This window comes from Miniopterus schreibersii (assembly GCF_964146895.1).
Source record: "Miniopterus schreibersii genome assembly, chromosome: 2".
Taxonomy (NCBI): domain Eukaryota; kingdom Metazoa; phylum Chordata; class Mammalia; order Chiroptera; family Miniopteridae; genus Miniopterus; species Miniopterus schreibersii.
The window spans coordinates 167,850,741-167,864,107 of NC_138102.1; the positions used below are offsets into that span (position 1 = coordinate 167,850,741).

General features: G+C 48.6%; 2 protein-coding genes across 4 annotated transcripts; one reads left to right on the top strand and one right to left on the bottom strand.

Annotated features, from left to right (window-relative positions):
* Positions 1–118: 118 nt before the first annotated feature.
* Positions 119–5,645, bottom strand: EMG1 (EMG1 N1-specific pseudouridine methyltransferase). 3 transcript variants are annotated; one of them, XM_081128323.1, is made up of 6 exons: positions 5,329–5,645; positions 1,604–1,705; positions 1,351–1,492; positions 970–1,028; positions 743–892; positions 119–396 (listed from the first exon to the last, which is right to left on the bottom strand). In XM_081128323.1, the coding sequence occupies exons 1-6, from the start codon at positions 5,494–5,496 to the stop codon at positions 283–285; spliced, it is 735 nt and encodes a 244-aa protein (XP_080984449.1). In that variant the 5' UTR covers positions 5,497–5,645; the 3' UTR covers positions 119–282. The 3 variants fall into 3 exon arrangements, with proteins under 3 accessions (XP_080984449.1, XP_080984450.1, XP_080984451.1); XM_081128324.1 differs by having other exon boundaries at positions 743–819; positions 5,329–5,640; XM_081128325.1 differs by lacking the exon at positions 970–1,028 and having other exon boundaries at positions 743–819; positions 5,329–5,640.
* Positions 5,581–10,549, top strand: PHB2 (prohibitin 2). Its single transcript, XM_081128322.1, has 9 exons — positions 5,581–6,010; positions 6,157–6,241; positions 6,541–6,620; positions 7,553–7,737; positions 8,048–8,177; positions 8,280–8,383; positions 8,809–8,886; positions 9,252–9,337; positions 10,193–10,549. Exons 1-8 carry the CDS (start codon positions 5,884–5,886, stop codon positions 9,330–9,332), a joined length of 870 nt encoding a protein of 289 aa, XP_080984448.1. The 5' UTR covers positions 5,581–5,883; the 3' UTR covers positions 9,333–9,337; positions 10,193–10,549.
* The last annotated feature ends 2,818 nt before the right edge of the window (positions 10,550–13,367 follow it).

Consider the following 13,367-nt stretch of genomic DNA (forward strand, 5'->3'; position numbering starts at 1 on the left):
AAAGCCCACAACCAAATTGCAAATGCTGTAAACCTCACATCTTTCCCTGAAGTCTGAGGAGAATGAACAATTTACACCCTTAGATACTAAGTTTAGGAATCCCCAAAGAACAACCAGGTTTGCAAGAATAGTATTTATAAGATAAACAAATAGCAAATGTACAACCTCGGCTTCCACTAATCCCACGGTCTTGGTGCAGGAAGGTCATCTTCCAACAGTGAGTTAGAAGAGTCAAGGAATGCAATGTCAACAGTCTCTGTGTTTCAGAGCAAGGTCCTACTGTCAAATGACCCTCCATACTTCTTCAAAGGCTGTGGTAAGTTTTGCGCAGGTGAGGGCAGCAGAAAGGGGGTAGTTGCTGATGGACACCATCTTCTCTGTATATTCCACACTGAGCTGAGGAGAGAACAGTGCTGTCAGCTGGCTCTATCACTCTGTAACAGGGTCAGTCCTTCTTTAGGGCAGGAAAACTGGGCTGAGCTCATATTTCACTGTGCTGTTTACTATCAAATTTATACAAAGGAAAAAGAAGGTCCTAGCTTTGACTATTACAGATATGCCAGCAATGGTCATCAAAAGGATACGCCCTGGGGCAGGTTAGGGAACCCACACTTGTCTTCCAGCTATGTTACCCTCTATTTCCCAACTGATGAGGACAAGGACCATCAAAATGATGACTGCTCTCGGAATCCTGTACCAAGCTTCGGCTCTATGAAGAATCTGAGTTGAGCCTAGACCTTACCTTGCCGTGGGCAAAGGCCCCCACCACAAAAACAATAGGGTCGCTGCTGGGCACCAACTCGCGCACATCACTGACGACTGGGATGGAAAAAGAAGTGCCAATTTTCATACATCCGACTGGGAAGTGATCTGACACTGGATTCTTAATTACCTAAAGTAAAACAGAAAAATGAGCCCCAGAAAGGTTCTCAAAACCCTGCCTCCAACCAGTAGGTGTCAATACCTCACCTTCAAGAGCTTCTGGGGGCCATCAGCTGCTCGAACACTGAGTTTGTGTAAAAGCTGAACTAGGGCGAAAAAAAGAGTTCAGAGCTAGGTGGAGAACTGCATTTCCACCCAGTAATCTAACCAGAAAAACTCGTAGGTAAGGTGGGTTCCATGTGTACTTTATAGCTACACTGCACTCCTAAAATGTTATGAACAAGCAGTTGTCAAGCACATGACTGGTTGTATACTGATGGGTTCGCTCTCCCTTTTTCACTCAGCCAGGAACCCATGCAGGCATCACCCCTACACATGGAAAGTAATGAAGAGTCCTTGTTCTGGGATCACTCATGTTCCCTATTCCTCCCTTCCTCACTCCTGAAATTTAAGTCCTAAAGATCTCACCCATGAGGCCACAAAATCGGTCAAAGGTTCTGGGAATTCGAGTCTGGGGGTTCACTTCAATCAACACATTCTTCTGTGTATGGATATAAACCTGCAGCAAGCCGGCTCGGTTCAGGGGACTGTCCATCAGCATCAGTAAACTCTGAGGGAGGGAGACACCAAGGCACAGTAAAGACTGCAAAGAAGTAGCAAGCAGCTGTATCACTTTCCACATAAAGGCTCAAGCGGTTGTGAGCTCTGTCCCTGGAGTTACCTGGTGAGCTATGTCTGGTCTCACTTCCCCGGGGTCCCGTCCATTCTTCAACAACAAAGACTTGTGCTTGTCACAGTTGAGGAGTTCATATGTCTTCCCTGCCTAAAGAGGGAACATGACAGAACAACATAAGCTGCTTTTACCTAGCCCAGTGGTTCTCAAAGTGTGGTCCCCACACCAGCAGCAACAGCAGCACCTGGAAACTTGCTAGTCAGATTCTCAGGTTCACTCTAGATTGCTGGAACCAGAAACTATGGGGGTAGGGCCTAGCAAGCTCTTCAGGAGTTCACTTATGAACTTATGGCCACATTTACCCTTCCCTCCCTTCTTTCACCCCTCCCTCAGTAACTGACCTTAGAAGAAAAAGGGAAGAAGGCACAACCTGTGATTTCAGATGATTAAAAACTGGATTTAGTTTAAAAACCTGTGGTTATTAGGCAAAGCCAGTGAGGGATTCTGGAACCAGGTGAAATAAGGTTAATGAGAAAGGCTGAATGCTTGTTTATCACAGGAGCACTGTGATATACTGGGCAAAATATAAGGTCATTACCCTCAGTTTGCTTATAACAAACATGCATTAAGTAAAGAGCTGCAAATCTGAATGAGGAGTGTGAAGATTCTAATGATGCAGGTGGCAGTTTAATCAAGGAATGCTTCTGTCAGAAGTAAAACAAGAAAGAAGGGTTGTTCCTAGTGTTAAGATGTGTGAGCAAAGCTGTAGACAAAATAAAGAAAAAGCAGAAATGTGAAGAAAGAATTATGCTGAAAAAGTGGGTCCAAAACAGTGAAAGGCAGTGATTACATATGAAACTGCTTTGTAAACTGCAGAATCCTCAAGTATCCAGCACAAAGTCAGAAATAATTCTGGAATAACAGGAGCATGAGAATGACTGAGAAATATTATCCTGGCAACTCTGTGTGTACTAGAAACTATACCAGGTAGAAATTTGACACTAAAGATCCGTCTGGATCCACCGTAGCCGCTAAAAGAGATCATTGTAAACTGCAATTTGAAGTCCTAAGGAGCATTAAGATAGTAAAAAACAGCTCTAACTGGTTTGGCTCAGTGGTTAGAGTATCAGCCTGCAGACTGAACAGACTGAAGGGTCTCAGGTTCGACCCTAGTCAAGGGCACATACCTCGGTTGCAGGCTTGATCCCTAGCCACAGTTGGGCCATGTGCTGGAGGCAACCAATCGATGTGTCTCTTTCACATCAATGTTTCTCTCTCTCTCCCCTCCACTCTCCCTGAAAAGCAATGGGGAAAAAATATCCTTGAGTGAGGTTTAAAAATAAATTTTTAAAAGTGTGAAAAACATACCATTAAGTACAAATATAGATTTTGAAAGGCTAAGCTTTTATGTATCAATGGAACATTTGTATGTCTGACAACATGCTAAGATATACAACTCCAAAAAGTGGAGGAAGAGGCACATGGACTTTGAAATTAAGTGAGAAACTAACATAATGTCACAAAGTACGCACAGGGAAAGAGCAAAGGTCAAGAACTAAGAGCATGAGACACTCTTAGTTATAGAAGAAAAAGAACCTCTTCAATAAAAGAATCCAGTTTTAACCCATTAGTAAATTTATAATGAGGGTTTTTAATGAAATAAAAAATATCAGAGTCCTTCACATGTAGTAATGGTAAGTGATGGTTTATGAAACTTATTATTTCATACAGTTGGGTATGATTTTTAATTGTGGGTTGTGGTTAAGCTTGAAAACCACTAATTAGAATAATCAGAATGAATACCATGTGTATTCACCTACTGTATTGGGTATTGGAGATACAAGAATTTTTAAAACCTTATTCACCCTAGCCAGTTTGGTGCAGTGGTTTAGAGTGTTAGCCCATAGACTCAAGAGTCCCGGGTTCGATTCCGGCCAGGGGCACATACCTCAGTTGTGGACTCGATCCCCGGCCCCAGGTCAGGATGCATGCGGGAGGCAACCAATCGATATCTCTCACATCAATGTTTCTCTCCCCCTCCCTTCCACTCTCTCGCAAAAGCAATGGAAAAAATATCTGGGTGAGGATTTGGAAAAAAAAAACAAAACCTTATTTACTATCGTCATAGAGTCTTCCAGTGGAAGAGACAAATAGTAAACAATTACACGAATCTTTAACTCAAATTGTGGTAAATGTTATGAAGGAAAAGTAAATCGTTCATTAAAGGATTATAACAGGAGAGCCTGATTTATACCAGGGAGTCATTTCTATGAGGAAGTAACATTTAACCTATTAATTGAAGAATGAGCAGAATAATAGAATCAATAATTGTTAAATGAGTGAACTTTAGGTAGGAAATAATGAAGCAAAGAGCTGAGTAAAAGGAGCTTCCAGTAAGAGAACATTATATGCAATGGCTTTAAGGTATAAGAGAACTTCATGCCTTCAAAGAGCTTAAAACAGGCCAGTGAGGCTGGAGTATAAAGAATAAGAGAGCAGGCCCCGAAGAGGCTGGCAGAAGCAAGTTACCAGCACCAAGGAAGGCACAAGGTAACAGTTCAGAAGATTTCAACCAGCTATGAATTCTGTCACTCTTGGAGTACCATTAATGACAACCTAAATTCTTCCAGAGTATGTTATAGGAACTGCAATTTGGCCATGACCTTTTCAACTCCTTAATAGGTAACTTGGAATGAGTAACAATAATAGCTAATTCCAAGTGACAGACATTATTCTAAACCCTTTGCAAGTTAGCTCCTTTTCATCTTCCCAACAATCCATAAGGTAGGGACTACTATCATCCCCAAGAAACACAGGAAGAAATGGAGTGGCTAAGTGACATTCAGAATTAATAAACTGGAAAGCTAGCAAACAATTAAGTGAGGGATAAACGTAAGAACCTATAATTAGGTTAGAAATATAAATTACAGAAGAAACATTTCAAAGGTGGGGGAGGGGGGGTTGACTGCAAGCCTAATAAAGTGCCACAGTGATTGAGGAAGATGAAAAAGAATCACACCATAGACTACTACAGAAACATACCACTTTTAAAGCACTTTCATTACATTCTCCCTCTAAAGTATTAACTGAGGACAAATTTTTCTCAAGATCACTCACTTAAAATAATGTTAAAATAACCAAGGTTAAAATCCAGGTCTGACTTCTAAACCAGTGCTATTTATTCTGGGCCTACTCACTGAACAAAATTAGCTCTAAACGGCAGAGAAACAAGAAAGTCAGAGGGAATAAAAACACAGAACAGTTTTTTAAGACAAAGAATTGTTGGATTATTCAGAAAAAGAGCCGAATGGCAGGTAAAAACAAGTGTTTCGAAGTGGACAGTAATACAAAGGAGAGTGACAGTAAAGACCTTTTATAAAACACGAAGTCCTTACTAAAAAAAAGGAGGGGCCGACTAAGCTATACTAACCACCCTTCTCCTTTCCTAGTAACTTATTGTGGGATTATTTGGGACACTGAGGTGGAGAAACTCCCCTCCCTTTACATAATTTTATACCACAGAATCCTGGGTAAATCAACTGAAACCAAGGACGTGACGGCTGGATTGGGATTCAATCAGGGCAGAAGAAAACGAGTACTGCCAACTCAAGACGTTAAACCAAAAGACAGTCAACTAGGCCACTCTTCCTCCAAAAGCATGTTTCCCCTCTCTCCTAGCTTTCTCCATCCCCTTGGCGCCCCTCACCCTCATCCCATGGGGTCCCACTCTATCGCTATATGTACTAGTTCTCCACTTTCTTGTCCCACATTACCTTGACTGTCTCCAAACTGGCCCCTTCCAGCACCACAATGAGCCTACGGCCTCCCATCTTGCTTCCCGCCCCAAGTCGGGGCCGCTTGGGAGCCACAACATCCCAGTCCTGATCCTGGTCCTCATCGCGACGCTCACGAGGTTGGAATCCACCACTGGGCGCAGCCATCTTGCAACCAAACCGGAAGTTGTGCTAAAATCCTTAAATTAGAACCTCACGCTCTTCCTAAACGCAAACTTCCTTCCGGCTACCATTTTGAAAGTGGGCGCTTGGAAATGGCGAGGGCTCGGGTCTGGCACCCCGAAGTCTCTTTGGGCGGGCAGGTTTTCAGAGAGAGGCGGGACTTCACAACGCGCACTTCCTGTGCGCGAAGTTCTGGTTCTCCCTGGGCCGGGGGGGAGGGTTTAGAAGGGAGCGCACTTCCGGTGCCCTTTCTCCTGCAAGCACCTGGGCCACGGACCCTCGTGGGAAGGGTGCGGCGTATAAACTGGAGTGGGGTAGAGGCGGGCCGGCACCCCCTCCTGACCTTTGGTGCCGCCGGTCTCAGGATCGGACATGGCCCAGAACTTGAAGGACTTGGCGGGACGGCTGCCCTCCGGGCCCCGGGGCATGGGCACGGCGTTGAAGCTGCTGCTGGGGGCCGGCGCCGTGGCCTACGGGGTCCGCGAGTCGGTGTTCACTGGTGAGCAACCTCCACCTGCTCTCCGGTCCCATCCCGTCCCTTCCCAGACCCGTCCCCATGCTCACTTAGCCCCTCGCCCCACCGGGGGCTGGCTAGCTCGTACTCTCTGCAGTAACTTGGCCTGATCCCCACCCCTCTCCCCACAGTGGAAGGCGGGCAGAGAGCCATCTTCTTTAATCGGATCGGTGGCGTGCAACAGGACACCATTCTCGCCGAGGGCCTTCACTTCAGGTAATGGCGGGCAGAGCGGATTGACCCTGACCCTTCACCCTTGAACGTCGATCCACCAGTGGCTGTAGCAGGACTTTCAGCAGGATTCACCTGTACCCTCTTCTCTCCAAACCCCGTCTCCCAGGACAGTAGGTGCTGCCCGTAACTGCAGCAGCACATAAATGTTCTCTGAAAGAAGAGAATTTCTCTTAGGCCGTGGACTAAGGAGGAGCAGGCCAAGAAACATGTGGTGAGGGAAAACTGCAAAACTAGTGAAACTGCAGTCTCCTAATAACTTATCTCTGTTCCCTCTCCTCCAGGATCCCCTGGTTCCAGTATCCCATCATCTATGACATTCGGGCCAGACCACGAAAAATTTCCTCCCCCACAGGCTCCAAAGGTAGGTTTGGACACTTGGAAGCCACCAGCAAATGAGCTACCTAAAGTTAATGAGCCTGGCAAAAACCCCTAGGGGAAGATGGTTGTGTCAGAGCTCTTGGGCCTTGGTTGCCACATCTGCAAAAAAGCTGGAATAAAAGTTCCTGCTTCTGGCGTTAAAGCAGTACATTCTGGACACACTGTGTGTTTGCATTTTTTTTATTAACTGTTCCTACCCCCTAACATAAATTCAGTGAGAGCACTGTTTGTTCTTTGTCTTATTCACTGCCTAGATCAAAGCCATGTTTTAAAGCTTTTTTTTCCCTCTTAATTGCTTGACTTATTAATGATACCCACTAGTACACCCTGTTCTGGGGAAATTTGGTCCCACTCTTCACTAGTGTACCTGGTTCCTCCTAGACCATATCTAGTAGCTGTGTATTTGAGATTCCCCAGGCCCCTTCTTCTCACACACACACACACACACACACACACACACACACATTCACATTGAGGCAAGTGTCCCACCTGTAATATACTTTTTTGTACTATATTTAGTGCCACTCACTTAACATTCATTCCCTAAACCCAAGGTCCTGGGAATAAAACACAGTCTTCATCCTCAAATTCTGATAGTGTAGTAAAGAAAACAGGTGATTATTATAGAGCCTACAATAGAGGTTGCACACAGTGCAGTGGCAAAAAGAGAAGAAGAGAGATTACCTTTAATGATGAAGGGGTTATGGATAGAGAAGACATCACATTCTTGTAGACAAGGATGCATTTGGTCTATGCTGAGTCACATCTTGTCGGCCTGATTACTCTCCTCCCTCCAAGGGAGTTCCAGGGTACACGACATTACACGGAGGAGACAGTGCTTGGGGAAGGGTTCTTGGCTAAGAGGCCAGGTGAGGCCCCGTGGTCTTGACCAGCCACTGCTAACCTCACTCTTAGACCTGCAGATGGTGAACATCTCCCTGCGAGTGCTGTCTCGACCTAATGCCCTGGAGCTTCCCAGCATGTACCAGCGCCTAGGGCTAGACTACGAGGAGCGAGTGTTGCCATCCATTGTCAACGAGGTTCTCAAGAGTGTGGTGGCCAAGTTCAACGCCTCACAGCTGATCACCCAGCGGGCCCAGGTTGGACCTAGCTCCCATCACCATCTGCGTAGTGTCAGCTTTTTCCTCCTAGGCCCAGGGCACTGGGTATTAGGAGAGGCAGCTTATTAGAAAAAGGTTGTGACCGCAGTTCCATTTGTACCTAAAAGTGGTACTGTGAGAGCCACTGCGAGAGCCAAGATGAACTTGATAGGTACTAAGAAAGGATTGGTGAGTTTTCTGCCTTTTTCAGAAGCTCTGGTATTCAGACAGTCACCGCAATACACCTTCCTTTCAGTTCTCCAGTCCCCTCAAACGACCTCTCCCTTCCCTTACTCACCCCGCCCCCCAGGTCTCCCTGTTGATCCGAAGGGAGCTAACAGAGAGGGCCAAGGACTTCAGCCTCATCCTGGATGATGTAGCCATCACGGAGCTAAGCTTTAGCCGAGAGTACACAGCTGCTGTAGAAGCCAAACAAGTGGGTGAGTTACCAGAGGAGTAGGTCAAGGGTATCTGAGAATGCCGATGGGGGGTTGGGGTTCCTAACACCTTACATTTGTGACCTCTTGAGTCTCCCACCACAGCACAGCAGGAGGCCCAGCGGGCCCAGTTCTTGGTGGAAAAAGCAAAGCAGGAACAACGGCAAAAGATCGTGCAGGCTGAGGGTGAGGCCGAGGCTGCCAAGATGATATCCTTCTGCTGGAGAGATCTCAGCTCACCCCTGGGGCACATTGCTTTCCCGTCCTCCCTGTCCTCCTTCATGGGCTGGCTGATGAGACTAAGGCGAATGCGATTCCATGCTTTTGGGCAGCGGGGGGCGGTGTTCAGATGGGATCTGAGATCTTAATGGGAGTGCCTGAGCTTGGCTCCTCACTTCAAGACAGATCAATAGCACTGCTGGCCTTGCCTCCATTTCTGCTGCTGCCTCCAGTTCCTGGCAGCTGCCTGCAGGGGGGCCCACAGGTAAGGACCAAAGTAAGAGTAGGCACAAGCAACCTGAGCGCAACCTTGGATCTGACAGCCCAGAGGAGGGCTGGAGTGACGGGAGTAGTAAGGATGGGGCCAGGGATTGAGACCTGACCTTGTGTGAACCCTTAACCCCACCCTGCTCACCTTGGAGAAGCACTGAGCAAGAACCCAGGCTACATCAAGCTACGGAAGATCCGGGCAGCCCAGAACATCTCCAAGACGGTGAGTGTAAGAGCCCAGTATCCCTCACGGGACTTCCTAGAGAGTGTTTTTACCTAAAGCACACTGAAGTGAGGTATTTAGAATGGTGCTCATTCAGGTTTCTACTCAGACTAGCTCGTCTGACACTTCCCAACACATTCCGTTCCTCTGGGTTCCCTTGACCTTTTGTTTACTCCTCTATTATGGTACTAACACAATCACAGTTGCTTGCTCTGGGTCCTTGTGTGAGGACAGAAACAGTGTCTTTCTCATTGTTGCATCCTGTTCCTAAGCCATGTGTTCCATTGGTGGTTATTGAATGTAAGTGTAGGAATCGAGGTTGTCTTTGTTTAATACAAGCATCTGTCTTGTTTCCTGTCCTGTAGATTGCCACATCACAGAATCGTATCTATCTCACTGCTGACAACCTTGTGCTGAACCTACAGGATGAAAGTTTCACCCGGTGAGAGATGTGACCTACACAATGGGGTGTCACAAAGAACATGGAATCTATGCCTAGTCTCTTGGGCTCTGGAGCCTGTTACTAGCTTACTCATGTGACCCTTGAAAGACACTATTTCTCTGAACCAAAAGATAGAAAAGTGTAGGTGATTTGAATCTCATATGATTGATTTTATGAAAGTAAGATTATTCTCGTGAAAAAACACTTTAGCCCTGGACAGTGTGGCCTTGTTCCATACACTTAAAGGTGGTGGGTTCAGTCCCTGGTCAGGGTACATGCAGAGACAGTCGATCCATGTTTCTCCCTTCCTCTCAAAAAAATTTTTTTAAGCACTTTAATTGTAAAGTTTTGTCTACTGAAAAGTGAAAGGTGATACTCAGTATTCTTACTCAGGAACCCTAAAATTGCTGCTCTGGGGCATAGAAGGATGCTAGGAAAGGAGAGGTGAAATCGCAGTGGCCAAGAGAACTAGTCTCTTCCTTTCCAGAGCCTGAGCTTCCTGGCTTCCAACCCATTTTCTTTTTTTCTTTTGGGAGCACAGGAGGGTTTAGAGCTGGGTGGGGCCTGAACTGAAAATCACCTCTGCATTTTTCTTCTCTTTCTGTTTTTCCTGTTCATCTGGTGACCTGGTGTCCACAGGGGAAGGTAAGTTGTTTATACATCCTTGTTTCTGTGTGGGGCCTTGCAGCTCATCTCCCAGTACCTGCCTTCTCCTCCACCACCTAACCTTTCTCACCTCCCCACACACACCTGTAATCAGGAAGGAGGGTGGTTGAAAAGGGAGTGGCCAAGGTGCTGTTCTTCTCATTTATGTCCCCTAATAATGTCAGACATCTGTCTCCTTTATCCATCTCCTTTCCACAGTGACAGCCTCATCAAGACTAAGAAATGAGCGGGATGACCAGGAACTCTACCCCCAGAGAAGTGGATCTGTTTCTGCCCTGGTGTTTGAGGAGCCAGCTTGGGGTCCAACACACACACACACCCTGCCCCCAGTATCATGTGATGGTCCCCTCTGTATCTGTCCTCCCAGCCCTTCTCAGATGAAGACTGACCCATTTTCAAGGGAATGAGTTTCCTCCTCCCTGTGTTGGCCAAGGTTGTTGGGACAGTGTGTTGATTTCTCAGTGGTTTCCTATAGTGTTGGCTCCTCTCTCAAGGTTGGGAGGCGTTAACCACCATCCCAGGAATTCTCAATAAATTTTTATTACTTAAGCTGAAGTCAAGGCTTCACGTGTGAGCTGGGTTAGGGGGAAGTACGCATGCGGGCACTCATATAACACTCCTGAGTCTTTCTTCATCTTTGCCAGCAGGAGGCGCACAGATTCTAGCCAGGGCAGTTAGGGAATAGCCGGCCTAGGCCCTGCTTCTCACCGTGGAGGCCCACGAGAGTCAGATATAAAAACAGAACCCAGGCTGGAAACAGCAGGCCCAGCTGCACTTTCCACCCCGCCCTCTATTTCTACCACATCACCCCATTTATTTACCAACATCTACATTTTTAAGACTGGAGCAGCTGTGGCTTTGCTGAGTTGACCAAAAATATGATGACCCCAACAGAAGCTGCTTCCTTGGTAACAGTTCCATGCAGCTGTAGGGGAGACCACTCATGCCTATCAATTGGCTTATGTGCTCAAAGGCCCTGTGGGTTGCGTTGCCTGCTGTGAGCTACCCACATTGCCAATTTTGCAATCCAGGTGTGAGAAACAGATGTGAAATAGGGCTCTACCTGTGGAAATGAGTTTGTCACTCCCACAGCTTGAGGCACCCCCAACAGAATAGGTGCGTTTTCAATTGCTACATGCACCTCCTATTCCCAAGACAGCCCTCACTGTATCTCACACCAGGGAAATGAAGCCACTGCTGTACCTGGTACCACTATGGTCCAGTTCCTATCCCTTGTCCTTATAGGGAGACAAGGAGCATTTGGAACCCTAAGAACTGGGGGCAAAAGCATGGTCGGGGAGGAGGTGAGTCTTACAGGGTGAGGGACTGGGCTCATCTTCAGCTTCTTAGATTTTTAAAGGAAGAAGATTGATTTTTCCCTGCTCTGCAGGTTGGACGTCATGAAAGGAACAGGGAGGTGAAGCAGATGTGGCAGCCCCACTCCTCAGGAGCTGGGAGCCTTAGATGAGATTCACAATTAGACAAAAGATGGGTCGGGTAACCTGAATCAGGCTGCCACAAGTTCCCATCCACACTTTATTTTGTTCATGCTCCCAAGTCGGGAAGAGAGTGGAGGTGCCTGGGGAGCGAGTATGTTTTCAAGTCCTGCTGCAGCTCTAGAGGCAGCCATTTTGTCTCCTCCCCATTGTTCCCCTTTTCCTAGTGATTTACACCCCCATCCAGAGGGGTAAAGGTCAGAGGTGGTTGGTCAGGAGGCCTCCATGGTCTTCAGGGCTCCCTGAAGGTCACTGCCGAGGGAACCGGCCCGGGGGCCATCTTTACCAGACAGTGTTAGGAGCTTCACAATTAGACCATCCAACACTGTACTGGAAGATGGGCCCAGAGCCGGAGACATACAGCTCCAGGCTGTATAGCGCTGGCCAGTTGCTACAGGGACCCTAGCCGCAGGCCAGGTGAGGTCTCGAGAGCACACGAGCCAATTCCAAGCTCCTGGTCGGCTGTGGGTTCTGGATCCAGATGACAAATCACTCCGGGTTGGGGGAGGGGCCCGGAACCATTGTGTCCCTTCAGTGGGCAACTCGCCAACCAAGAGCCACTTTATCTGCAGCACCCTCCACTCGAGATGAAGGGGATTCCAGGATGTGGGGGGAGGTTCAGAAGTGGGGGCTGCAGCCTGCTGGGGGCCTCAGGTAAAGGATGTCGCTGACACAGGGACAGAGGCCTCCATCATTACCCGGCAGTATTAGAGACTCCCAACCAGCACCCAAACACTGCTGGGTAAGACGGGGGCCCCCACCCAGCCTGCCTACCTCCAGGTCAGGCAGTCCTAGGCCCAGGCCCCCGTGGAGAGGCTGCAGAACCCTGGCTCCCTTCCCCCCCCCCACCCGTGTCCCAGGGGACACTTCCGGGTGAGCCCTGCAGCCTGCCACCAGCTCCACCTTGAATTGTTGACCCACTGAGGCCCAGGCAGAGCTTCCCAGCCCCCTGCCCACCTGTTCTCTGCCTCTGAGCCCCTTCCCCCACCATCCACATAGCCTGTCCCTGCCCCCACACACCAATCCACCAGCCTTCATCACCCCTCTGCAGTCCCCAGCTCAGCCCCAGGACTGCTCTTTCGATGGCCTTTACCTGTCACCTGGACACCTGACCCCCAGAGAGTGAGTGCTGAGGAGAGGAAGGGGAGTCAGGCCCAGGATTCAACCGCCGCCTAGGCCTCCACTCTTCCTTCTTCCTTCTCCACCGGCAGGCAGCGCAGGCTCCTTACCTGGGCCCCGCCCGCCGCCCCTGCGTACAGGTGTGTCCTCTTGCCATAGGCTGCCCCCCCACTGCCTTAACCCCTTGCCTCCCAGCACCAGCCCCAGGCGCCTCCTCTGAGTTCCGTCACCCCACTAGCCCTCCCACCCTTTTCTAGCGGTGTCTTCTACCTGCCACCTCTGCCCCCAGGCCTAAACCAGGGAGACTGATTGGTCTCCAGAGGGAGAAAGGGAGGGACTATCTTTGGGCCCCTTTGCCTTCCTCCTTGGGCTGTCCCCTCAGCCACTCCTGCTCCCAACTACCTTCTTCCTCTGAGGCCTTCAACCCTGCCCATGGCCAGACACGGAGGGCCAGAGAGATCCCTGAGGTCAGCGATAGGTTAGCTTGGTAGGGGCGGGTTGGGCCCAGGCCCAGTGCCCCACCTGTGCTGACCATCCCTGCCTGTGAAGGCAGACAGGCCCCGGCATGGTGTCTCCTTGTCCTCGGCCTAGTGTTGGGGGTGCCTGCCTCTGCCAAGAGCATCAATACTAAGCTAGACAAAGTACTGAGCTGCTCTCCTTCAGCCCTCACAGACTCAGCCCTTCCCACTGTCCTTCAGGGAGTAGCCACCATGGACTGTGCTGTTCTGGGGAGGGACCAAAGTCTGACGGAACTGCTC

Coding starts and splice junctions, on each gene's coding strand:
- EMG1 (XM_081128323.1), bottom strand. CDS start 5,496: ATGGCTGCGCCCAGTGGTGGATTCCAACCTCGTGAGCGTCGCGATGAG. Junction 1,029..1,350: donor CCGATTTTGTGGCCTCATGG/GTGAGATCTTTA, acceptor TTTTCGCCCTAG/TTCAGCTTTTACACAAACTC. Junction 893..969: donor GCCCCCAGAAGCTCTTGAAG/GTGAGGTATTGA, acceptor GTTTTACTTTAG/GTAATTAAGAATCCAGTGTC.
- PHB2 (XM_081128322.1), top strand. CDS start 5,884: ATGGCCCAGAACTTGAAGGACTTGGCGGGACGGCTGCCCTCCGGGCCC. Junction 6,011..6,156: donor CCGCGAGTCGGTGTTCACTG/GTGAGCAACCTC, acceptor CTCTCCCCACAG/TGGAAGGCGGGCAGAGAGCC. Junction 8,384..8,808: donor AGGCCGAGGCTGCCAAGATG/ATATCCTTCTGC, acceptor CACCCTGCTCAC/CTTGGAGAAGCACTGAGCAA.